The sequence below is a fragment of the Brienomyrus brachyistius genome, chromosome 16 (assembly GCF_023856365.1).
Source record: "Brienomyrus brachyistius isolate T26 chromosome 16, BBRACH_0.4, whole genome shotgun sequence".
NCBI classification, from domain to species: Eukaryota; Metazoa; Chordata; class Actinopteri; order Osteoglossiformes; family Mormyridae; genus Brienomyrus; species Brienomyrus brachyistius.
In genome coordinates this window covers 25,928,579-25,956,506 of record NC_064548.1, presented here as the reverse complement: position 1 = coordinate 25,956,506, position 27,928 = coordinate 25,928,579, and the positions used below count along the sequence as shown (strand labels likewise).

At 43.6% G+C, this 27,928-nt stretch overlaps 1 protein-coding gene across 1 annotated transcript in view; it reads left to right on the top strand.

Moving 5' to 3' along the window:
* LOC125709706 (glypican-6-like) overlaps window positions 1-27,928 on the top strand; it is a 184,929-nt gene that overhangs the window by 20,681 nt on the left and 136,320 nt on the right. The window contains 1 exon segment of the mRNA XM_048978401.1: window positions 19,665-19,823. Coding sequence (XP_048834358.1) covers window positions 19,665-19,823 — 159 coding nt within the window.

Below are 27,928 nucleotides of genomic sequence, written 5' to 3'. Positions count from 1 at the left end.
GCGGATCCGGGTGGAACACAGCAGTGGGGAGGAATGAAAACAGGACGGCGTTTTGGCATCAGCACAAGGGAAACACACCAGAAAACTAAACTGCCTGACTGAGTCCTGGCATGAGGTCTGATTGTCTGCTTTGTGGCTGAGAGGGGAAAAATAATTATTGTTATCAGATTGGTAATTAAGGTGAAGTGAATGTCTGCTCTCATCACCTGACTCACCCCAGGATGTGTAGACCCCCCCCCCCCGCCTAGCAGTGTTCTATGTACCTACTGTATGTTACAGTGTACAACGCATGATGCCGTTTAAAGGTAGTATTAATTAATAGTTGGCATGTTGCTATATTCTTTGTTTACCGGCATGTACTGTTATGGTTGCAGATGTTTTGATTCCTGTTTTCTTTGTTTCTCGTAAAAAATGGCCCCTATGGGTGAGCACATCCTGGCAATCGCTTTGAAGATCAGAGGACAGGCTCAGAATCCATCGTCCTTCAGCTAGCAGCTGATGGGCTCCGGTTGGATTGTAAGACCTTGCTGTACAAACACTCACATAAATATATATATATATATATATATAAACACACACTCACACACACGTTGGCGTACCTATCTAAATGGGGAAAACCCTAATCCCAATCACAGCACCCCTAACCCTAACCCTAACCCTTATCCCCTAACCCTACCTAGTAGGTATGTATCTTGATTGAAGTCACAGTTCGGTTCGTTTTCAGTACAGTGGAGGTAAAAGATCCAAAACATAAATTGCTTCTTTTTTCCTTCAGTGGTTTACTGAACAAAGTATGACTGTCTTTCTTAAATAAAAAAATACTGCTGCAACCTACTAATAAAAAAGTAATATTACTTATCTCAACTCAACTTCTCTCAAGTAAATAAAAATAAAATAAATACCCATTAAGGCACACATCTAGAAAATGAACAGTACCTGTACTGTTAATGCTGGTTATCTGTGTCAGACGTAAATATGCAGGCGTGTGTATTAGTGCATCTTCGTCCACCCACTGAATGTCGCTCAAGGGAAACACACAAACACACAAAGGTTCCTCTTTTCTGCATTTGTCCGGTACATTTGCGTACCGAACAGAAAGACCAGTACTGAAAATATTCAGTACAAATACATGTACCATTACACTTCTACTACCCTGATTTAACCTTAACTATAAGTAACCAAAGAAAATACAAGACTTTTGGCATTTTTAGTTCCTTTATTGCATTTTGGTCCCCAAATGCACACACACACACACAAAAGCTCACACACACACACACACACGCGCATACACATGCACACCCACACAGACACATGCTCACACACACATGCGCGCACACACAGAGAGACCCACATAGACACACACACACACACACACACTTATTAATGTCAAAGCCAATGATGGTTTTTGGGGTCATTCCAAAGTTATCCAAGTCTTAGGCTTGGGGGCGTGTGACATATGGTTGAGCAGGGCTTGGGAATTAGGCATCTAGTTTGGATTGATTTAAGTTGGTTGTTTAAGTAGGATGTTCATCATTCCAGATAGATCCCACAGGACACTGTTACGCAAGATGTTCTGGAGGTGAAATGGAAGGTGGGGAACTGATGCTGCGATATGCTGCCGTTCGTTCTTCCACTCCTGTCTGTAAATGCTGATAATGTGGAACCCAACGATAAATGAATGCCGCCGTTCTTCTGCTACTGGGAAATCATTCCAAACAGTACCTTGGGTTTTATTTGCCTAATCGTGTAAGCGGGCATATGGTGCTGCTCACAGTGTATTTATCTGCACGGTGATTGCCTTTGCCATGGCGATCACTGAACACTATGATACAAATTATATGATGGTAGTAATTATTTTGTCTTTTTCATTACTGTTAGCAGGGCTGCAATTTAATTCTGCTCATAGCACACTAGTAACACATTCTGGGGCCGAGAGATGCTCTGTGTACCTGGGATTCTTATAGAAGGTCTGGACACAAAGCCTATTAGCTTGAAGGTGTCAGATGAGCTGAAGAGAAATCATGACGTGGACACAGTGACACGCAGTGACACGCAGTGAGATCCATAACCAGGTCCATAAGCTGCTCTTGTATGTTGGAGAAGCCTTTTCGTTCTTTGGGGCTCCACTCTACTGTGCTGTGGGTCACATCAGTCTGACTGAGGTCTTCATTTGAGTGCCAGACCACAGAGTGAGAGTTGTGGCTTGTTCTACATGCTGCACGGAGAAGAGTTCTTTTCTGCTGAGGACGGGTACTGCTGTCACCTGCCTCCTCACTCTGCTGTCCGTGGTACTGAATTCGGGCTTCTTCGCAGATCAGCCTATATCCAGAGGCAGACTGCAGCAACATCCTTTTTCCTCGACCGACATCTCAGAGCAACCATAACTGCAAGGTTCCAAAACGTACTAAAGTGAGTCAATAACATTACATTTTGCTGCAATCAACCAGGGAAGATGAAAATGCAGGGAAAGTATTCCCAGGTGCCTCGCGACTCGGTCCCGGCCTGCATTTATTTGCTTAGCCCATAGATTTTTCTGAAGGATCTTCACACTTTTACCCTTTAACATGGCTGGATATCTTTACGCAGCCTGAGGAGCTGCTGCAGAGACTGAGGCCGAGGCACTGATTACATTGCAGTGGGTTTCCAAATAACCTTTTTCAGGTTACGTCCTTAACCGCCAAGCGGAGGGCGGCTCCACGAGCAGCGGCACTGCGCTGGTTGTCACGGTGTTGCTTTCATTTATCTTCCAGCACAAAGGCCTGATTATTAGTCATACGAAAAAGGTGTTGCTTTGCGACACTCTCAGCTTTCCTAACGAGCTGTGAGGTTAATTCCGCGGTAGGCGAAAGACAGAGTGAACTTTCTTTGTGGGGGAAACATCTGCCAGCTCCAGATCCGTTCCACCCATTTGGCCTGCAGTGTGAATTTTAATAAGTTAATGGAACGCATGAGCAACTGAAATCAATGGAGAGAGACAGCGCATTAGAAGCACAGGAGAACATGTTTGGGTGGTGCGTGAGTAATGCTACTCCGCATAATGAGGCTGTCGCGTCACTCTCCTGGGCTGCGTGGGGATGTGGCCCCAGCAAGGGCGTATCTGATGCCAGATCGATGTTATCAAGGGTAATTTATTCAGCCAGAGTGTCTGCTACAGCACTAACATCGAGCATGGAGGTTTGGCGTGGTGTGAAAACCTGAGTCGCGAGGTGGCACTTCTGTAATGATGGCCTCAGTTCCACTTGTATCCACTTATTTTTAGTCACAGCAGAGTGACTCTTCTGCCGGGGGTGTTTGCAGGTAGGGGGTGACCCTTCAGGAGCGGGAGGTCCACAAACGACGTCACCCACAGGACGTCCCTTCTCTGCGTGAACACTTTCCACCCTAAGCCAAAGCAGTAAAATTAATAAATAAATAGTCAACTACAACAACACTCATACACACCTGTATATATCTCAGCCATTTCTCTTGTGTTTGTTTGTTGGCATATATAGAATTAAATTTCAGAATAGCAGATTAAAATATTCGCCTTTATAAGTTTGGCCCAGGCACCAGGGCGATCTTCAGCTATCATTATAAATGTGTTGCAGACCCCAGCTGCTAGGTACACTAATGCTACAGAGAAGTAGCCCAACTTTCCTGTCCTGGATTCCTGCAGTGGTTTCCTGATATTCCCCACCTCCTCTCAATGCCTCTGGACCGTCCCGTTAAAGGTACACAGAGAAAATAAGCCATTTCACATACCAACATAGAGAACCAACAACTTATGTGACGCAGAGCGTTTGGCATCGATTCAGCTCGGTGGTGATTACAGCCCCCGTGGAGATTTTGCTGGGGCAATGGGTTTATTGTATCTACTCTTTCAGATAAGCCTTTGGATATTTAATGACCAATATGAGTCAGGACCCTGGATAAGGTCTTCAACTGAAATATGAGAATCTACTTTATCACAGTTCGTTGTCTGGAAAAAAAAACTGCCTTTTCTGAGAGCCTGTGATCCTTCAGTCATCCATTGCTCCGAGGATAATTTCCAGTTCCGAGTCTGGAATTGCCATAAAAATGTTATTTTGGAAGAAATTGATTTTTTTGAACATTAATATGCATATAAAATGCATTCGAATATAAGGATTTTGGTCTGTCAGGAACACATTAACATTTAACTGATTTTTTTTTTTTAAAGAAAGGCTACTTGGATGGTATAAATATGTTGTCTTGTTTACGCCCTGCGAATCCCATTTTATACGAAGTTACATAAACGTGAAGAATGTGTCCCATGATTTCGGCCATGATGATAATTTATAACGGAGCCCTATTCTGTGGGAGGGACAGGTCATCTGCTGAGTGCCTGCGGTATGAGTTAAGCCCCGATTTTCTGCTGGTGTTTTCCTCTACTTTGACAGAGGGATGCCGCGTATATCATGAGAACGACGGGTCTCTTTGGGCGCAAATCCGCCATAAACAAGCCAGCGCTCGCTGTCTGGCGGAGCCATCAGCCCCGCGCGCGGTGCTTAGCGCCGCACGTGCCTCCGCCGACGCGCGCCGTCCCTTCCGATCGCTACCCTGTCAGTCTTTACTGGAGGACGTCTGGGGTCCTGCGCGATGAGGTAAAATAAGATATCCGCTATTGATCCGTGGACGAAATTCGTGTGTAAAGCAGCAAGGTGCATAAAATGCACATAATACAAACGTCTAGTGCAAGACAAAGACAAAGCGCAAAGACAGTGCACACAGTGCAAGCAAGCACCCAGTGACCAAAAGGAATATACTGAAAACAGAATACCCCGCGACCCAGTAGGATAAGCGGTTTGGAAAATGGATGGATGGATGAAAACAGAATATTGTTTGCCAAATAAATAGAGATTTTTTTTAATTACGGTTGGTATATATGCACCTAAATCAGATGGTTCTGCATTAAAGATGCAACGCTTTTGTGACGTTCTTTGGTTGGGGGTGCCTCTGAGAACAGTGCACAATGTCTGGGGGAGATTCTGTTTTCCCAGCTCGTCTTTGCCCTAAACTATAGATTATCAGTCAATAAGGAGGAAAGAAGGAAATAGAAATAGTACAAATTGCCGTAAGTGAGTAGAAACGCAGGTTTCCCGTATGCGGCATACGGGAGGGTGTGGTGAGTATAAACCCCCTCCGTTATTGGGCCTGTTTGGCAGTGGTAATGCGGGAGATGTGATCCGGAGGTTCTGCCTCATGCCTAACTTAATTACAGCAATGGGACAGGCAGGAAGTAATTGCAACTCAAGAAGGCAGGTCAGGTACCTGCAGATGTAACGCTTAATAAATGCATTCTCCTCATTACTGGGCTCGGTCTCTGTATATTTTCAAGGCTTCAGCGACAAATTTGTATGCCTGGGCACGGCTGCCTGTTAACAGGCAGAGTCTTAATGCCACGTGTCCTAACCATAGCATGAACCAGCCGCAGCTTAATACCATCCACTAGTTTATTCGGATAAATTTTCAAAAAGGCCCCTGATGTCTTTAGCCTTCAGAAGACCCAGATAAAACAAGAGCGGGTTAATTTCATGAGCACCATCCGTGCATCTTCCATCGAGGATTATCTAGCACAGTGTAACAGTAAGCCCAGTAAGTCCGACTTTCCATTTTCCAACAAGATCACAAATGTCAGAGTTTGGTTATTGACCTCAATTAACTTTCCTTTTCACTGTTATATGTTCTTGTATTTTACAGCTAAGCAAACTAAACATAATTATTGTGATATACAGTGGTGTTGTATGTATTAATTCAAGTTCATAAACTTAATTAAGTGTTAAGGTTAGGGCTGCGTAGGGGTTAGAGTTGTCATTGTTAGGATTAGGGTTATACCCATATAAATGAATGGATGGTCCCCTCAAAGATATAGATAGCTGTGTGTGTGTGTGTGTGTGTGTGTGTGTGTGTGTGTGTGTGTGGGGGGGGGGGGGGGCTAAAATGAAATGAGCTTGAGTGTGTAAAATGCCAAAAACTCTGGCAGGCAACACCCTGGACGATTCATTAGTCTGTCTTGGGCCTTATTAACAGCAGACTGAATCCTCCTCCACAGAGCGTGATTCGGAACCAGCCCTATAAACACAGCCCTTAAACTTTTTTTGTTTCCCTATTATCAATTATTGTGTACCGTAAAATATAGAAAGTGATCTGTATTTTTATCAGTTATTCTTTTCCCATTTCAGTAATAAGAGCTGAAATTGCACAAATACGGCGCATGCTGAATGATGGAAGCGGTCTGATGTTTAGTTACTTGATCACCATCGGTCATGCGGAGTATGGGATTACAGCAATTTCCCTTAGCCAACTGTTATTTTTCTGCCTGTAATGGGTGTCTGCGACCCACAAGTACCACAGCAAACAACAACAGGGATGTAGGCAGCACAATCACGCTCATATTACAATTAATGAGCCTTAAGATTTAGGCACCGGAGGCTTGCATGTCTCCCTAAATGACAAGCACAGAAAAATGTATTGTTTATCTGTAAGGCGAAACCTTTTGCAGTGCACTTACAATCTCTTTTCCTTTCCTTTTCTGTTTCCTCAAATTTTGCCTAATTGAATGTCTAGATAGTACAACATTAACCTCCTAGTCTGCCCTGAATATTGAGCGACTGAGACAGATTAGGTTTGTAAAACAGCCCTTAGTAGCATTTTAAAAAGAATTTTTTTTAGTGTGGATGCCTGGAGGTGTGGAAATGTTTTGTTTTTTTACAAATAAGTTTCAAAGTCCTTCAGGAAAGGCATCCATTTTCTTCCAGATACAAGGTTCATTCAGCATGATATCCAGGCAGCACTGAATCTTTTTCTTTTGCTTTGTGTTTTGGACCATAACTACGTCAGCCGACGGGTGGATCGTCTGTCCTCCTGTAGAGTTTAAGGCTCCTTCAGTGCCGTAGCATCCATCCTCATGCAGCCAAGCGCCCTCAAACAGTGACACTATCACCAAGGTGCCTGGCAGGTGACCTGGGAACCTTACTGTGCAGTGTAGTGTGTGATTTTTCACCAAGCATAATGGCTTTTTGTCAACCACTCTCAAAGTTCCACTTGCGGGCTATAAGTGCGACTGTGTTTGAAGCGTTGGTGTTCTTCTTGGTGAGCAGTTACCTCTGCATTATAAACACGTCTGCCTTGAATCAGTGATCATTTTTTTACTTCTATAGCCTTTTTAATCACAAGGTACCCCCACACTCTATAGGGTGTGAAGAAATGTTGTTTTTTCAGTGGGAAACACAGTGACTACAGTATCAGATGGCTTACTTTTTTGTAATTATTTATTGTTTACAGCTTAATATAAAGTTTACCAAAAGATGGTGTTGCCCTGTCTTTTATCTGAAAACTTAACTTCTTACCTTTACTTTAATAGTTCATTTTATTTGCAGTATTAGCTACTTATATGCCTGAGATGATCTCTTTGCTCTTCAAAAAAAATCTCATGTATTGAAACGTAGACTTTTGTTTCAATTAAACATGAACATGAAATTTTTATTATAGATTTAAGTGAAGATTTTTATTGCTCCATCACCTTGATTTAATTTTGCTTTTCCAGTTGTTTTGTATTTGATTATATTTGTTTTTGTTTGGTAAATATGTGTTTGTTTCTGAGCCGACTGAGAATCCTAATCCTGAGAAGAGGATTATCTTCTGTCAGGTCTTTAACTGTTTAAAAAAAAATGTGTACTGATTCCCAACAGTTCCATTAAATCCAAACAAATGAATGCAAGTGCCAGATTAATCCTGTGTGGAAAACAGAGGTGCCCTGAAACCAGGATGGAATGGAAAGCGAAGAGTGACAGGCGGCCATGGATGAATGAAGGATTAGAAAACACATCAAATCTCTAGCATTGGTTGAGAATTGTGATCGATTTTAAGATTATAGTTGCAAATGTGCCTTTGCGAACAGTGAATCATTGTTATCTTTGATCAAGACTAAACGATCAACTGGCAAATCAGATCATGCTACGATGCTCTAGCATGCCTTTTGCGTGCTATAATGGCCAGGTTAGGTTCAGCTTATAAACGTGGGAATTTTGAGATTTGTTGGCATTGCAGCCATGATGGTCTTCTGAGCAGTTCCTGTATTAAAGAGCACATTAATATTACCTGCAAGCTGTGCTCTTCATAGTTTAAGTGAGAAGCGTGTTTCTTGACGGTGAGATGGCCTCACAAGCCTTTTCCGTAACGTTCACCTGCTTGCTGTGTGACACGATGTCCTGTGGAAGCCGCTAGCATCTCTCTTATTTGACTGTCCCTGCCGGCCCTTGGAGGATGGGCTCCCCCTTTGAGTCTGGTCCCTCCCAAGGTTTCTTCCCTCTTGGGAGTTTTTCCTTGCCACTGTCGCCTTTGGCTTGCTCACTGGGGGCTTTGGGTGCGGATGCTGTAAAGCGCTTTGAGACGATGTAATGTTTTGATAATGCGCTATACAAAAATAAATTTGTTGTGGTTGTTGTTGTCTGCGGGCAGAGTGCCGTCGAGGAGGGATGGGTTGACATGCGTAATGGAGAGCTGAGCTCTGCTGATCACTTGGAGGGACCGTCACGTTCCTGCCACCGTCTCCCCCGCCCCCTGTAAGGGCCAGTCCGGGGCCCTGCCCCCCAAGGCAGTGGCTTGACAGAGATGAATGGCGTGTAGCAGCACCTGGGCAGATGGAGCTCCTAGCTTTTGCTCACTGCCGCAGTGCCGTTGCCACCATTTGCCCGACACTGTGAGCAACAGGTTCCGGTTTACAGGTGTTTCTCCTCTCCCGGTTCCAAGGAGCTGGATCTTTCCGGAAATCTCCCATGTGTCCGAAAGCCAGAAGCACCGAGTAGAATGCCGAGCTCGGTCATTAGCATGAAATTTTTCATTTATCCTCTGCCGTACGGATTTTTTGTTGTTCCTGTTGTGGTTGTTGAAAATACCAGCAGTATGATGACCTTGCATGACTTTGCACCTAAAAGCAGAGAATACTTGGGGGGGGGCATCTTCCCCTGTCACCTCCAAGAAAAACCTCATTTATTTCCTCACACTTGCTTACTGTTACCAAATGCAATAAACGGCTTAATGAGAATGACTTTCAGCAGGCAGTGCTTCCAAAGCAAATCCGTTTTTAACTGATCTTACATGATAATTGAGAGAACAGGTCTGCCTGTGCTGACCTGTTTATAAAAGTGTTTTGACTGTTAAATCTGGAGAACTCTGGTATTTTGCCCTATTTCACATCGACTTCTGGCTTTCTGTATATATATCACACAGGTTGTTGTGTTGCTTTTCCTCCAAACTGAAAGTAGCATTACGAAGAGAGTTTCTTTCTGTGCTTCAAGGCTCAATGCAGGAATACAAATACCTTTTGCCTGCATGTGCATTAATTGAGTGCATTTTGTGAAGATTATGTACTTGACAGCATATAGCAAACATACTACGATTCAATTTAAATATTTAAGTAATGAGAACATTGTAATTATAAACTGAGCTGAAAAGAGGAAAATGATGGATTTATCTAATGTTAAGGAAAATTCTTGTCTAATTATAGCTGCTACTAATGACTTAAAATATACTTAGTAATGATGTTAATGTAAGTAATTTTGGTATTAACTAAGTGGACTTTGAAATATAGCAACATATGTACTTGTATTGCTTATTATGGTAATACACTCCTGGATTACATTTTTTTTTATGCAATGTTTTCCTCTGTGTCCCTGTTTTCACAGAGGATAAAAGTCATCAAATTTCGCATTTAGAGAAATGCCATTTGCTGTGCCTTGGAGATATAGCTGTTTATTTCCAGAGCAGAATGACCTCATGGGTCATTCAGATAACCTTCTGTAATGTGCCTTCCCCTCCCCAACAAGGCCTTCCTTCATCAGGCGTCTGACAATGCTGAACCTTCTATTTCCAATTGTCGCTCACGGCGTATGTAAATAAACGGATGACACTTTAAAGGCTGGAATCGTACCTCACATAGGTTTCTAGATTACAATTAGAGTTTCAGTAAGTCTGTTTAATAATATACCTCTACATACGACACAGGAAATTTATGAAATATAAAAAATTCAGATGTGTAAAAAGTTACAATGTTTTTAGTGATTTTTATATGACATTTCAAATATTCATGTATGCAAAAAATGATATTTTTAAAAAGAAATGCACTCTGAGGCATAATGGGTAAGACTGTTCACAGAAATAGTTTCACAAGACTGGTCTCTTGCAGGCATTTTGTTTGTCATTTAAAAGCAACCTGATTGAATGTGTATGTCCAGTGTGATGCACGCGTGGCCCACACACGGGGAGTATGTCCAGTGTGATGCACGCGTGGCCCACACACGGGGAGTATGTCCATTCTGATGCACGCGTGGCCCACACACGGGGAGTATGTCCAGTGTGATGCACGCGTGGCCCACACACGGGGAGTATGTCCAGTGTGATGCACGCGTGGCCCACACACGGGGAGTATGTCCAGTGTGATGCACGCGTGGCCCACACACGGGGAGTATGTCCAGTGTGATGCACGCGTGGCCCACACACGGGGAGTATGTCCAGTGTGATGCACGCGTGGCCCACACACGGGGAGTATGTCCAGTGCGATGCACGCGTGGCCCACACACGGGGAGTATGTCCAGTGTGATGCACGCGTGGCCCACACACGGGGAGTATGTCCAGTGTGATGCACGCGTGGCCCACACACGGGGAGTATGTCCAGTGTGATGCACGCGTGGCCCACACACGGGGAGTATGTCCAGTCTGATGCACGCGTGGCCCACACACGGGGAGTATGTCCAGTCTGATGCACGCGTGGCCCACACACGGGGAGTATGTCCAGTGTGATGCACGCGTGGCCCACACACGGGGAGTATGTCCATTCTGATGCACGCGTGGCCCACACACGGGGAGTATGTCCAGTCTGATGCACGCGTGGCCCACACACGGGGAGTATGTCCATTCTGATGCACGCGTGGCCCACACACGGGGAGTATGTCCAGTGTGATGCACGCGTGGCCCACACACGGGGAGTATGTCCAGTGTGATGCACGCGTGGCCCACACACGGGGAGTATGTCCAGTGTGATGCACGCGTGGCCCACACACGAGGAGTATGTCCAGTGTGATGCACGCGTGGCCCACACACGGGGAGTATGTCCAGTGTGATGCACGCGTGGCCCACACACGGGGAGTATGCCCGTGTTTTTTCACCATGAACAACTCACTCCCATGTTCATCAACCCTGTCCTCTCTGGGAGATCAGTGTTGACATGAAGGCCTTTCCCTCCAGTGAGGGAGGAGGCATGGGGTGGGGGGTTGGTGGGGGGGGTCCGTAGAGTCGTACACACAGCCAAGCCGAATATCAGAGGGAACCACTTAGCTAAGATACTCAGGCTTTGTGGTGGTGAGCAATGGTTTGTTCTGAGGAACCCACACTGGAATCGGGATTCCTGATGCCTTAATCAAAATGACTGACAGACCCGTGCCCCCCCCCCGCCCCCCGCTCTTTGTTAGAGTCCCTCCAATAACGGGGCCTCGTCCCTGTTCAGAATGATGTGCATCAAAATTATGAGCTGACAGGCAGAGCTCAGAGCCCCGAACGCAGCGGAACATTGTGCAGCTGGAAATAGCTTTGAGTCAAACATTAAGGGAGGTGGCGCCTGAAATCGCTCAAAAGGCTTCAATTTGTCGAAATCTAAAAATATAAATAATTGAGAAAAAGGATTCAGCTTTTTTGCCAGCACCAAAGGTATTTCAACTTCAAAAAGAAGGAAAAAAACATTCTGAGCTGCATTTTTCACCTGTTCATTCAGGTTGCGGGGCTTAATGCACGCGTCTCCGCAGGACGTAGATTTCATGTCATCATTGCTGCTGTTTTATGGCGCGATGGCTGTACAGCGGAACGCATCCTTTGTTTCTCTGCCACCTGATTGGTTTGTTTGATCAATCTACAGTGACTCCAATGTTCCCGTTAAGATAGTATGTGTGTCACTGAAGCTGTTCAGGGGTAGAAGCGTGTGACCCCCCTCCAGGCAAAGCAAATAGTAACTTTAAGTTGCATGGCTATGTGAAATGCATACCATGTGCTACTTTACCTCCTGTTAATTTACAGACTATTTAGACAGACACCAAGCATTTATATATTACTTAATTGTAACAATTATTCCTGAAAATTATTTGCTTCTGAATAAGTAAATCAGTTAAAAAATAAGTCTCTTTATATTACCATCCCATACTGGGGAAGTGGTGATGGATGATGGTTGGATGGATGGATGATGGTTCAATGGATGGATGGATGGATGGATGATGGTTGGATGGATAGATGGATGATGGTTAGATGGATGGATGATGGTTGGATGGATGGATGGATGATGGTTAGATGGCTGGATGACGGTTGGATGGATGGTTGGATGGATGGATGATGGTTGGATGGATGGATGATGGTTGGATGGATGATGGTTAGATGGATGGATGATGGTTGGATGGATGGATGATGGTTAGATGGATGGATGATGGTTGGATGGATGGATGATGGTTGGATGGATGGATGCCTGTGATGCAGTCTATTTACAGTGTCACAGAAAAAATATGGTGACTCTATTGTGTGGGAACAGCTGATGAAGAAAGATGTGCTGTGATCCCTCAGGAGATGAAAAGGGCAAACTTAGAAGGATAAGTGGCCTTGTGTGTTTAAATAAAATTTCTGCTTTTGATCCATATTGCACGGTGTGTGGTGTTACTTTTAATAATATATCAGGAAAGACTGAATCGAAAAACGTTCATCATAGTGATCTTTATAAATTCGGTGACTCCTAACTGTATTTTTTATATTATGCTGTGTCCGTGGACTTGTTCACACCGTATTAAATTAATTTACATACAATTTATAAAAGGAGACCTTGAAATTTATCTCTATGCTGATGCAGAGTGTTTTGTTAAAACCGGAACACGCGGGAACATTTGAAACGAGAATCAAACATGCCGTGGAGATAAATACGGGACTAAAAGGTATCATTTCATGAATGTTGGAAACATGCATAAAAATTGCGCACTGGTCTAAATTGGTCTAATGGGTTTAATGATTCGGTGCTCTCTGAAGAGGTATGATTTTCTTTATTAAAAAAAATTCACATGGCTCACTGAACTTCACTGCACTGTTGTTGAATGATGCGTGCATCCATTAAATAACCTTCTAATATAAAAACTCCATATTGGGCTTCTGCTTGTCTTCAGTAATTGTTCAGCTGTCCTTTAGCAATTCCCTGTTTCCCAGCCGTTCCGCTTCCAGAATACAAAAATGAATACAAGACTAGAGGAAAGAATCATATAATCGACCGACTAACTGAGAGTTGTCAAGCTGTATTTGAAAGTTACAGAATAGTAGTAAACTGCATTAATATTATCCTCATAACCATCTATTTATTTATGTATTGACTATTTTGTGTTTGTTAGTCTGGTGGATTGCCAAAGGATAATCATTAAACGGGTGGGTAATGATGTCTGACATTGCACCAACATTTTCTTTGATATCGCATTATCGTAATCAAAGGCCACCGCTCACCTAAGCGCCAACTCATATGTCATGTCAACGTGATCATTAGCAGAAGCACAATCTTAATGTCGAAATAAATGCGTGCAATTTGTTTGAGTGTCACTTTTTTAAAGATTACTGGCCAAAACTGGTTGCTGTTGGGGAAAACTGAGCTTGCTTGGAAGTAGCCTTTCTGAAATAGATTTTGGTTTCCTATTACAGTCGTTTACAGGAGAGCAGGTTTTCCTTTACAAGAGCATTAAAATCTCCATAGAACTATATGATCATAAATCTATGGATAAAAAGCCATGGTGTTGTCACTAAAGTAAAATGGCAAGCAGGACTACAGGGAGGAGAAAACGCAAACACCGTCAGGAAGCGGAGCCGGCGGTGCGTTCACTCTGAGAAGCCCCACCAGAGACCCCGCGTGCTTCCTGCAGGGGGAGGGATGGAGTTTGCTTGTTTATCTGTCCCACCAGTTAATTATGCACGACTTCTGAAAGGCAGTAGGGTCACTGTACCCCTCCCACACGGAACAGCAATTTTACTGAGTTAATGAAGTGGCATCATTTCTGTTTAAATTACTGTGTAGGTTTGTCCAAGTCCACGTAAATACTATAAACCGTAGATGTGAAGTGGCCATAGAGAAGAATGTTCCCTCTGATAATTAATCCGCCAGCCTTAATTCAGGGTATTCATTTATAGATTATCGTGTGATGAAATCCACAGGATTACCCTAATTACCTCATTCCCTGTATGTATTTATTTTTTTTAATTGCTTATGCAGTGTGAGATGTGTTTGCTAGATATATTGCCAACTGCTGCATGTGGATTCTTACTGGATGGATGTGTTGTTTACAGTTCTGTACACATCACTCTGCCAGATTCATCAGCTGTCAAGAATGTTTTTTTTTTTTCAGAAAGTATACGTAACGCTTAGGTTCCTAGATCTTTTTTCATAATAATTCAGTTATTCTAATAACTTATTCTGGTCAGGGAAACCCTGGGTGGGATGCCAGTCCATCACATGGCACAGGCTGGGGTACACCCTGGGCGGGATGCCAGTCCATCACAGGGCACAGACTGGGGTACACCCTGGGCGGGGTGCCAGTCCATCACAGGGCACAGGCTGGGGTACACCCTGGGCGGGGTGCCAGTCCATCACAGGGCACAGGCTGGGGTACACCCTGGGCGGGGTGCCAGTCCATCACAGGGCACAGGCTGGGGTACACCCTGGGCGGGATGCCAGTCCATCACAGGGCACAGGCTGGGGTACACCCTGGGCGGGGTGCCAGTCCATCACATGGCACAGGCTGGGGTACACCCTGGGTGGGATGCCAGTCCATCACAGGGCACAGGCTGGGGTACACCCTGGGCGGGGTGCCAGTCCATCACAGGGCACAGGCTGGGGTACACCCTGGGCGGGATGCCAGTCCATCACAGGGCACAGGCTGGGGTACACCCTGGGCGGGGTGCCAGTACATCACAGGGCACAGGCTGGGGTACACCCTGGGCGGGATGCCAGTCCATCACATGGCACAGGCTGGGGTACACCCTGGGCGGGGTGCCAGTCCATCACATGGCACAGGCTGGGGTACACCCTGGGCGGGATGCCAGTCCATCACAGGGCACAGGCTGGGGTACACCCTGGGCGAGGTGCCAGTCCATCACATGGCACAGGCTGGGGTACACCCTGGGCGGGGTGCCAGTCCATTGCAGGGTATGGGTCTGGCGTACACCCTGGGTGGGATGCCAGTCCATCACAGGGCACAGGCTGGGGTACACCCTGGGCGGGATGCCAGTCCATCACAGGGCACAGGCTGGGGTACACCCTGGGCGGGGTGCCAGTCCATCACATGGCACAGGCTGGGGTACACCCTGGGCGGGGTGCCAGTCCATTGCAGGGTATGGGTCTGGCGTACACCCTGGGTGGGATGCCAGTCCATCACAGGGCACAGGCTGGGGTACACCCTGGGCGGGATGCCAGTCCATCACAGGGCACAGGCTGGGGTACACCCTGGGCGGGGTGCCAGTCCATCACATGGCACAGGCTGGGGTACACCCTGGGCGGGGTGCCAGTCCATTGCAGGGTATGGGTCTGGCGTACACCCTGGGCGGGGTGCCAGTCTATCACAGGGCACTCACACCATTTGACCTGTATGAAGAAGCCCTTTTAATTCCGGGAAAATATGCAAACTCCATACATACTCACATTGTGGATCCAAGATTTTTTGGCCCAACTCAGGAGGTGCGAGACGAGAATGCTACCCACTGAGCCACCTCTGTTTTGCTAATAATACCTTTTCCTGCATCAGAAGCTTAGCTCTAAATGACCTGCTTTAAGCCTGAAATTTTATTCAGACAAATAAAGCATGTACAACAATCCACATCATCTGACATTTGCTGAAAAATATACAGGTGTCAATTCCTTTTTTATCAAAATGCACTTACAATATGACTGAATAAACCATTCAAAATGCATTTCGTTCAGTTAAATTGCCTGATTCTAATAATCAGTAAATAAGTCAATTCGCCGTTTCAGGTAACAAGAAATAATCCCCTGTGCAGCGAATCACGGGGAGTCGAAGGGGCATGGATACCCTGACAGATTCGGGAGGGGGGCAGCACTTTACAGGGGCCGTTGAATACATAAAACTATATAATGGGCGGGTCAAGGTGACATTTCGTCGGGGGTGGGGCATAGGTACTCCCCCGTTCATGCTCGGTTTCTTTCTTTGTGAAGGGCCGATACGGTTAATATAATTTAATCAGGAGCATCTCTGGAGATTAATGAGAAGGCGGGGGCTAAACTTTAAATAGGATCAGCCTTAGCGATGCCTTTTAATTTAAAATAAAATATATAATTACATAAAAATAGGTAAACATATAATCAATGCAAGTTGCACAATATGATACGAAGTAAAAATACAGTTTTATTAAACACAGACACCCCACCATTGATGGTAAAATGTCCACCTCCGGAAGAATCGATTGACTGTAAGGAATCATCATTTCCCTCAATACGGAAAAGATGTGGCCATCGCATTACAGCATCTCCTGCAGCAATGGCGTGCAGCTGCAGCAAAGGGACCGACCCATCATCTGGTGTGATAAGCCATGAAGGCACCGGCTCCAAGCCTAGATCCTCAAACGTTTCCTTTTAAACTGTTGCATTTGTATGCATTATGGAATTTATTGAACTGCAAAATATACAACCTATAAGTCGATGACTACTTAGGATATTTGTTTATTGGACTTCTGCAAGATGGTTTGGGAAGCTCTGGAGGGTTGGCAGATCCTGGCAAATTTTTAGAAGGATACCCGCAGAAAACTAACATTTTTGCCCGCGTCTCACCTGCCCCTGCCTACTTCTGCGTTCTGGTTTAAACCGAAGTATGATTTTGAGTTCGATCTGAACATCTTCCAAGCGAGGACACGCAAGTTGCCATGAAACGTGCTTGGTGTTTCTCGCGCCGGCGGCTGGCGCGCGCCTGACGTCACAGCAGGCGGAGTCACTGCGCTCACACTGGTCACATATGACCGATACCCGATCCGTCAAATACGTGTCTTTCGGCGCCGATACCGATCCGAATATCGGATCATCCACACTTTTTTCAGTCATCATCCAAATTCGTCTAAATTTTACCAAAAGAAAAGCGAACCTGGCAAACCTGTCCCTCAACCGACTTATATATGACACGAATGCGAGACGCAGGATTTCAGACACAGCAGCATAAGTAGTTTTTGATTTGCTCTCGTTTCATTATTAAGCGCTGGCCGGCAGTGCCGCCTAGGGCGCCGTTTCCTGGGGGAGGGCGCGGGGAAGCTTGCGCCGCTACGGAAAGCGTGTGAAGCAGCTTGGTTCTGTCTTAATAACACGTACGATCGCTGACTGCTTTTAAAATAAAAGGTGAATATTATTGACCTCTAATAACAAAGTGTGTCAGTTAGAAACCATGACTGGCAGGAACGGTACAAATTATGAAGGGGGAGTAAATAAGGCCGAACCAAACACGCTAAACAGCTGGCGGGAGTCGTTTTTTTTTTAAAAAAATCAAATTTTCTTTAGCTAATTATTCAGTATTTTCATTAGCTAAAAAATAAATTTCCTGAGGGGTCCGGTAGCCCTACCGATAGCTGACCCCCCAATCCATAGATTTTTTGCGTTATGAAGCTATTTATTTCTTATACTCTGTCGATCATCTCGTTAATACAGAAAAGTTACCATCCCTTGCCAAGTTGAAGGTAATATTAACTTTTGCCAAAATTACCCGAGAATGATGTGTTGTTTGTGTGTGTTTTCATGATTAAGGTTTGTTACCTCTGCCAGTGATCGAGCTAAAACCACGCACTGGAAAATGGCCCTGATGAGGCTCCTAACAAGGCAGTTAATCGTGGCACAAGGAAATATTTTGGTTATTTACCTAGAAACATACCGAAATCTTGAGACGAACAATTCTGACCAAAAAGCTAAACCTATGTTCTGGCTCTCTGACGAGATTTTGAGCTTTATCTTGTTTATCAATACCTGCTTTGGAATGACCTTGTTTTCTGTTGTAAAATGAGAATCCAATATCCTTTATTGGGTCTTTAGATTGCTAATTTATGAGTACTGCGTAGCACCATTAAAACCATTAAAAATACCCACCTATCAAACTCAGTCATGCACATTTTATGCCCGGACTACTACAGGGTTAGACACGGCTGTCTCACGTGTTTACCGTGATATTCAAAGGCCTCTCACCATTAAATATTGTTCTCTCCATGTATAACTGGTTGAATGCATTTAATAAGAAGACACCAATCATTTTAAAAATATCCATAGTATTCCTAATAGATACATGAGAATATTGGCTAGATCCTGTCTCCACAGATTATTCTGCAGTGATATCCATTGCCAGTACAAGCAGGATCATACATTTGTGTCACCTGAACTTTCAGGAAATAGTTGCAGATCATCTTAAAAATATTAAAGATTAGCACTGGAGATGTGATTCTCAAAGAGAGGATCGTCAGAGCTGGTTAACACATCGGTATATTGAGGAATACACTAGTTTGGCTGCCATTAAAATATCATGATGCCTTATTTTGCAGTTGAGAGACACTGACGCTGTGGGGTTCCAATCAGACCAGACTCGCTTTCGGATTCAGTTCTTTTACAAGGATTATTTTATAATGGGCTGTTAGTGGGATTTCGTGACAGTAGCTCTGCAGTGAGCAGGTAATGGTGAAGTTCTGCGCCCTGGGCTTGATTAGGTGGGTCACATGTATGAATGCGTAGGAGGGGGGCAGCAGGTCTCCATGATCCAAGTCTGCTGAATATGTGCTGAAAATTAATGAAGCAGACCTGAGTTCCTCATCCCTCTCTCTTACTGACACCCGTATCATTTTTCATGCCTTAAAGTAGTGAAGTTTATTGATTTGTCAAATATATATTCACGATTTCTTAAAAGCATGTGTCGTAAGCAGTTACTGTAAATTCTGTTGAAGAGCGAATGACAGATTTATTTAAATATCAGTTTCCTGCTATGTCTGTATATATTTTTGTGGCAGAGTCTTGCCGGTTTCCTTACCGGAGGGGACTGGGGATGGGTGTAACATCTAGCATAGGAAGTGAAAATTTATCAGGCGTGAGTGTATCTCCATGGGGACCTTATAACCGACCCGTGTGATGTTTTCACAAGCTAACGGATTCAGAGATCTAGTTTTTCTTTTTAGGTTTAGGTGGTAAATGAGGTGCAGTTCGGCAAAATGGTGAAAAAAAGTGCCCGTGTTCATGAAAGGCATGAACGGTATTAGTAAGTGCAGGACTGAGGCCATGGGAGCCGATCGCAGCGCCTGGGAATTACATGATTGTTTTTGAGGTTGCTGGGGCGAAACCAAAACATAATATAATTTATATATATTAGGGAGAACTAGTGACAGTTGGGATTAATCAAGATGCTGAAGGAATCCTTGACTTTCCCCCTTGAGAAGATTATAGCTTGGTCATCCCGCCCACATCAGGAATGCAGAATGCTTAGCGTGTCCCAGAACATCTCATTCCTGCGAACTGCAGGCTGCAGCAGCCAGAGAACAGCCTAAGAGAACAGCCTAACCTTTGTCCCACAGTTACGTTGTTTGTTTCTGGGACTCGTATTCTTTCCCTGCGTGCCATTAACGTTGGTTCCGGTGTTTTCCAGGTGAGCACCTGCGCATCTGTCCGCAGGGATATACCTGCTGCACGTCGGAGATGGAGGACAGTCTGAGTCAGCAGAGCAAGCTGGAGTTCGAGAACTTGGTGGATGAGACAAGTCACGACCTGAGGAGCACCTTTGTGTCCAGGCATAAAAAATTTGATGGTAAGGAATCGGTTTTGGTCACACATGGCCTCCCCTGTCAGCCCATAAGCAATTCAGGATAAAAAAGAGCATCTTACCAAAAGTCTGAACCCGAAACATTTCAAAGAAAGTTCTGTTGTCATTTCAAAAACGGACATCAAATTCATGGTTTAAAGCTGTTGCTTTAATTTGTAATTGTTATAAAACATTGTAACACTGATTCCTTCATTTAGCCCATTTCCTCTTTATATCATTTATGCATCCTCTGGAAGCCTTATATGTATACAATAGCAATAAACCATGCAGAGGTTGAGTGTTTAAACTTTTAGGTCATCCCCATTCCTGCTGCTTCCTGCCATGATCATGATGCTGTCGTGTGAGGCAGCATTTGATGAGGAGCAGTTATCATTAGACCTACTTTGTGTCAGACTTATTGTAGAAAGAAAAGCCTACAGAATGCAAGGCAGCTTCTCATTTTGGGTGGGGTCTCGGAGGTCACATTCCTGATTCAGATGAAACCACTATGGCGATCAGTAAGAATGCACCGATTCTGATAAATCATGCTGTACTCGTACCCATTTGCCCGCACAGGCTGTCATTGTGATGTGTTCTCATACAATATATGCTAAGTTACAAATTAGCCATCAGATGGTTTATTTGTAGAATTGTAATTATTTTTGCATTTTGTTATCAAAAGAAATGGGTTGAATTTTGACTGAAGGTTTTTACATACCAAAGAGAACCAATTCTTCTCCAAGTAAAACAGAAGTAAGGGATCTGTTTTCTTAATGATGCAGTATAATTTAGTATATTTAATAAAGCTGTTGTGGCAGGTTGTGGGGTTTATGTCTGCCAGATGGGCAAGGTAACAACTCAGGTGCTGAATTGTTAAAGAAAAAAACAACTTTATTAATAAAAAAACCTGTAAACATTGAACAGGAAAGACAGAAGATCCCGAAAACTGACAATTCTAAACAGAAAGCAACTCAGAAAGTTTTTCCAAGTATTCCCTCTCAGTATTCCACCAAGTATTCCCCCTCAGTGTTCTCCCAAGTATTCCCCCTCAGTGTTCTCCCAAGTATTCCCCCTCAGTGTTCTCCCAAGTATTCCCCCTCAGTGTTCTCCAAAGTGCTCCCCCAAATATTCCCCCTCAGTGTTCTCCAAAGTTCTCCCCCAAATTTTCCCCCTCAGTGTTCCCCCAAGTATTCCCAGTCAGCATTCCACCCAGTATTCTTCCAAGTATTCCTCCTCAGTATTGTCCCAAGTATTCCCACAAATATTCCCCCTCAGTGTTCCCCCAAGTATTCCCAGCCAGCATTCCACCCAGTATTCTTCCAAGTATTCCTCCTCAGTATTCTCCCAAGTATTCCCACAAATATTCCCCCTCAGTGTTCCCCCAAGTATTCCCCCTCAGTGTTCTCCAAAGTGCTCCCCCAAATTTTCCCCCTCAGTGTTCCCCCAAGTATTCCCAGGCAGCATTCCACCCAGTATTCTTCCAAGTATTCCTCCTCAGTATTCTCCCAAGTATTCCCATAAATATTCCCCCTCAGTGTTCCCCCTAGTATTCCCAGTCAGCAGTCCACCCAGTATTCTCCCAAGTATTTCCCCTTCAGTATTCCACCTAGTATTCTCCCAAGTATTCCCCCTCAGTATTTCCCCTAATATTCCCCCCCAAAAAATCACTGAGACACTGAGCTTCATGCTGCAGGCTTCTCCCTTTCCCCGCCAAGTTAGCTCTGCCTTTACCTGATGGGCGTCACTGTCTGTGGGCACAAGACTGGCGATCACTCTGCCCCCTGCCGGCCCACACCTATCCAAAATAAGCCCTGAAGAGTATAGAGCAGTTTGGCTCATGGTCCGGCAGAGTACTGTGAGTAATTACCCACGACAGTTTGCTGTTCATGACGATACTGGATCTTTTATATGTGCTACTTGTTCTTTGAAGCCAGATAGGCGTATGGTCTCTAATCTGTGGGTACAATTCAGTAACCTTGCTCTGTCATGGCACCCAGTGAAAGCAGCTCTCCCCATTCACACACTGACAAAACTGTATTAATAATCAAGTCATGTCTTTGTTTCAGTACAGAACTTAACTATGAGATGTATCCTATTCACACGAGGCCTTCGTTGAATTAATATATGTGGCCCATCCACTGTGCAGTGACAAAAAGGGCATCAGTCTTCTCAGGGATCTCATTTCATAATGTGGTTGTCAAAATGTCTTGATCTGTGATCACTTCTCCCCTTATATGTTTAATGTAATATCATGGTAAGGTTAATTGCCCATTTTGGCACCAGTGTACTTGCAAAATCTCTCTCTTTTTTATGAAATCTCTTTTATTTAAGCATCACTTGGCGGTGCGCTGTTATCTGAATTGACATTGTTGATTATTCCTGAAAAACATCTATCGATAAAATCTAAATATATGTTCATGAGTGAGAATACATTTATACAGCTTATCTTGCATTTCCGTTTCCCAGCAATACGTAGGTTTGTTTGTTATAAACAGTACTGTATATAATCTCCAAAATTTGGATCACATGTTTTTGTATATCGTCAGTTTCTATGTTGCAGGGCAGAGATTCCAGGCAGAACGCACGTGTAGTTACATGAAAGCCCTTTATATTGTGTGTTTTCAACTCATTACACAAATGCAAGAACTACTCAAGTCACCATTAAAGTGCTTTTCAACTTTGCTTCAGTTGAAACAGGAGCAGGAAATATTGCCCAAAGAAACAGCACAGTGGCAGTGGTCATTAATTTATAACAAATCACACAAAAACAATAAGATAGGAAGCAATGTTTCACTATGCTCTCGTTGCTTAAAGGCACGTTCACTTTGGTAAGGTTTAGACGTGTGTGCAGTGAATATGCAATGTGACCCTTCTTTTTGGGGGAGTTGGCTTCCCACAGAACTGCAGATTCCATAGCACAATTTTGATCTGGTGAAAATAGAATTAGTTGTAACTAATAATGAAAACTCTTTCCACACATTTTTCTATTATATCAATATATCTGGGGGAAAAAAATCTAAGGAAAAGGCATTATTTGAAATTATTGATTATCTTCCCAGCCTTATTAAAGATCCTCTTTGTGGATGAAACAATATGTGAAGATTTTGGTCTAGATGGCCTGGATGTGGATCCTGCTTCTGAAAAGGATTGATTGGCCCACGGGGTCTCTCAGCTTATCAGAATTTCTCAGGACTTCCCTAGGGTAAAATTTGATCGTCACAATTTTATTAACACTTGTTACAGTACTGCAAGTTTAAGACAATAAAATATATATTCCTAAGGAACTAAAGTAAACTTTTTTTTCTTGTTTCTGTTCCTGAGCTAGCAGTTTATAATTGTTTTTTTTTTATTTAAGACAGATGGTTGAAGCTATTTAAATATCATGTATATAGCATCACAGATTTATTTTATTTGACCATTTGAATCAAGTTTTTATTAACTTATTGATTTTGTATTATTTATATTTGAGACAGTCATTTCTCCTGAATGAATATGCTATGTTAGTGTCTTGACATGTACAGTAATGGATCCATTGTAAACAAGTACTTTTCTCTAAGTAACACATGCTGTGCGGCAATTAGGGTGGAAGTCAGCGCAGGATTTAAGCCCAGATTTTGGCAGCTCAGATTGCTGCATTACAGAATGCCATTTTACGTGTGGTTCTACAGAGAAAATGCTTGCCTTTGTGAGTGAGTGAGTTGTAAAACTAAGCCAAACTGACTTTCTGCTAATCAGCTTAGAAATGATTGTTTACAAAGAAGTGAAAGTGATATGACACCGTGGAGGGCATTTTGTGTTGATGCTCATTTCTCGGGTGTCGTAAATATTCCCTGTGCTGTGAGTTAGTGAAATGCTCGCTAAGTCCACAGGACACCCGAAAAGCACTAGAACATTGTCTCCTTCAGACGCTGTTGGTTTACCGTAACCCCCCTACCCTCTCCAGCACCTAATTTCCCCATAGGCTGTTTGGTGTGTTTTTAAACCAACGATCTTGTGTCCCCATTTTCCCCCAATGAAATGTAACCTTGGGTAGATTGGGTTCTTTCACACACCATCACCCAGCTGTGATGTGTTACCAGTGGCAGTTTCCTGGAACTCGTCAGAAGTCCAGCTTTGACCTGATTTAAATCGCCCTGAAATAGCTTTGCATCACCTGCATTAGATAAATATGAGAAATATGAGTGTTTGAAGTATCAGAACAAAGGCACCACAATAACTGTTAACCCTGGGCTTGACTACATCAGGCCACATTGCGAGATCAAATCAAACCAATCAAATTAAAGTTTTAATTGTGACATACACAGTCATGCATGTATAATGTAGTGAAATGCTGGTATGATTTACTCCAAGACTGGCAGCATAGGAACATAAATAATAAACATCAAGATTATAGATAACTACAGACAACTAGCAGTATGTGTAGATGAGGCAGTAAAGTGGTGTTAGTATTGAAGAGTAATGAATAGAAAAGTTCAATATTTGCATTCCAGCTGTGCAAGGAGGGAACAACGGGTTGTACGTAATTAGTGGTGTAATGTTGGCTCATGAGAGTTTTACGTAAACAAAAAATGCTCTATGGGCAAAATGAAAAATGATTGGTTGAGAGAGCGAACCATCTGCCACATGGCACATATATAGGATATGGGTCTAACCAGCTAGAGGAGGCAAGGCCTAGACATCTGATTGGTTGGTCCTGTCTTCCATAGTTGCTTGGATCCACCTTCTCTACAATATAAATGGTTATCTCTCCGAGGGGGAACCATTTTTCATTTTGCCCTCGGAACATTTTTATGTAAGTAAAACTACCACGAGTGTACTGTTAGGGGGAAGTGAACAGTCCTAGACGTTGTCTTCATTTAGGATCCGTATCGCCTGGGAGAGGAAGCTCTTCCTAACCCGTCCACTTGCTGTTGTTATCCAAAGTTAACAGGACCAATCCTTCCTCCTGGATTAAGGACGGTTACATCAAGCTGTTTCTTTACACCTGTATGCATGTTTCCTTACCAGCAAGCACCATTAAATGCACAGCAGCATAAAGAAGAGTCACAAACTCTTTCTAAACTTCTTTTCACACTGTCCAACACTGCTGCTGTAAACCAGTTCCAGTTGACTGTAAAAGTTATTCTGGTTCTTCATTCTACTTGAGCATTATGATCCCAGTTTATGCAGTACGGCAGTGAACCCGAAACTGTGGAGGGCCCTTAGTCAGTCGCTGGAAGCCTGTTCTGCTGTAATGGACTGTGGATCCACTACTGCCTACACACCTCTATGCTCCTCAGAGGCAAGAGCTTCTCAGCATAGTGGATGACCACCCCCCATAAAAGCCCACAGATATGGGTCTGCAGAGTTGACTCAGAGGAAACACTGAAAGAAGACGTTCTGAGACTTGAGAGATTTAAATAATTGAATTCTACTAATGTACTTTTCGCACTAAAAACCTCTTTTTATCTTTCTGTCTGACGTTTGAAATGTGGGCTGTGGAAAATGAATTAAATCTGGTGAATAGCCCACTTCCATCGACCGGCTGAACTGTAAAAGCATCTCTTGAACTTCTCTTTCACAGGCACATAATGCCATCTGTGTAGGCTTGTTCAGATAGTAAACAGTGCGGAAATGTAAGGTTGCGGTTTTTAAATCTTTTTTTTTTTTTTTATTGGACTCCCGTTTGGCAAGAATGACCAAAAGCATGGGCATGGATCTCAAGTCACCATATCTGCTATTTAGCCTGGTAAGGATGACAGGGTGGCATGAGCTAACGGCTCTGAGCTACTCTGCCACCCAAGACATCAGTCACTAAACAATGATTTGTGTAGTCATGGAAGATTTTCTTGTACATTAGAGGTGGTAAGGAGTGGATTGTATGTACACGGTGATATGATTCCCAGTGAATACATTTGTTTAAATTTCAGGAGTATTACTGCCGTATCCGGAAAGGGTCATAGCTCTGAAAAGTTGTAAGAATCCATCCTTCACCCATCTTCCATAACCACTTATCCAGTGCAGTGAGGCTGGATCTCATCTCAGAGAGCGCAGGGCAGCGGGCACCCAAGATGTCACGTTGTCCTTCATAAGGCATGCGTTACGGGCAAGTTTTAAAGAAACCAGACCACTTAAACCGCTTGTCCTTGGACTGCTCGGAAAATTCTTACGAACAAGGGATGAACCTGCAAACTCCCCGGACTCAGTCCTGCCAGTGCGAGGCTGTGAGTGCTAGTCACTGCTCCTCTGTGTCACTAACTACAGGAATACGCTTTGCAACTAAAGAACATTTCATAAAATGAAAGGTAAAGGTGAAATGGTTGCACAATTGTTTCCAGCATTTCATTTGTCGAATCACTGACAATGAGGCATCATAAGTGATGCTTGCTGCACAATCTGAGTGATACAAAATAGCTATTGACTTAAGAACGTAGTGATTCTCCAAGATAAAACTGGGACCATAAAAATGAAAGACTTTGACAGGGAAAAATATTAAAGTCTCCTGTCTAAGAAGCCTTCCAACTGCAGCCCCACCATAATGTTAATGATACGAAACGAAAAGGGTAGAAGAGACATAAACCAAATATCTGTTTTATCACTTCCATGCAAAGACCTTTAACCACAGTGTAAAGAATAGCAGGAGCTGCACTTGGAAGACATGCTCCCATATATTTTGTACAGTTCCTCTTGTCTGCAAAAACACAAAGATACGCTTCTTCATTCTAAAATAAAATGGCAGAGTTGCCCCCCCCCCCCCCCCAACATACTGTACAGTGCTGTAAGAACTCTGCACAATGTCCATCCCATTTGTGTCTGCTTGCATCCATTACAGTAGTAGACACCTTCCTGACAGAAAGTTCCGAATACTCCCTGTAACAATATTAAAATGTTGATTAGTGCAACTCTATGATAATGTCAAGTTTATAATTATTGACATGATTGACACTAAATGGTTAGGATTATTAAAAGAAACACCAGGAAATTATTTGATTTCCTGTGAAGGCTGTAATGCCTGTGGCGGCTCTTAAAGATATCTGGCTCTCTTCTTAGGAATCCTCTTGTGGTGTGTGTCTGGGAGTACTGGCCAGCGCGGGCCAAAGGGGAAGGCTCCCCTGAATTTGCACTGTGTGGAAAAGTCGACATTTGCCACGTGTTTCCAGTACTGCTAGTGTGTTAAAGCTTCGAAGACAATAGCCACGGGTGAAGCAGCAAAGTAACTGTCATCGGGGGTCGATTTACGTGCCCCAGAGTCATAACGCCTTGACATTAAATTGGATTCTGATGGTTCCATGATGGACCTGGGTGGTTTTGCTGGTGTGCCATCATTCCACACTTCCATCAGAAACTGATGAATGGTGAAAAGTTACCTCTCTGGTCAATGAACTACATCCCATTGATTCCAAACTCTCACGGAAAGTTGATACATGGTGAATAGTCACCATCCTGGTCAATGATCTACATCCCATTAATTCTACACTTTCATCAGAGGTTGATGCATGGTGAATAGTTACCATCCTGGTCAATGATCTACATCCCATTAATTCTGCACTTTCATCTGAAGTTGATGCACAATGAAAAGTTCGTCGTCTGGTCAATGAACTACATCCCAGGATGCATCACTTCTTTGCTGTTTTGGATAGAGGTCTTCCCGGAGAATTCTGCACTACTCCACTTTAATTTATTTATTGTCAATTGATGATTGAACGCACAGATTTGCACTTGATCCTTCGTCATCAATCCGCAAGAGCACATCGTGAGGGGCGGACTGGACACATTTAGGTGACACATTCTTTTCACCTTCATCTGTGCCTTATTAACTCTCATTTTATAAGAATGAGTTCTGTTTCCTGTCAGCCGAGAAAATGTCCAGACCTTGACTCTTGAGCCCACTCTTCACTGTAGCAGTATTAAGAAACACACATAATCTTAGACAGTAGGCCTTTGCCTGACACAGGTGTATCCACAGATTTATGTTGTGCAGATTCAATGAAGTTTTTCCTAAATACCGTAGTGGCAACTTGAACTGTTCATTGTGTTTTTACAATTTTCAATTTCTAATTTTTTTAATTAGTGCTTAACTTTTAAATGACCTTAAATATATTTCAGTGTGATGCAATGATGTCATCCTTGTG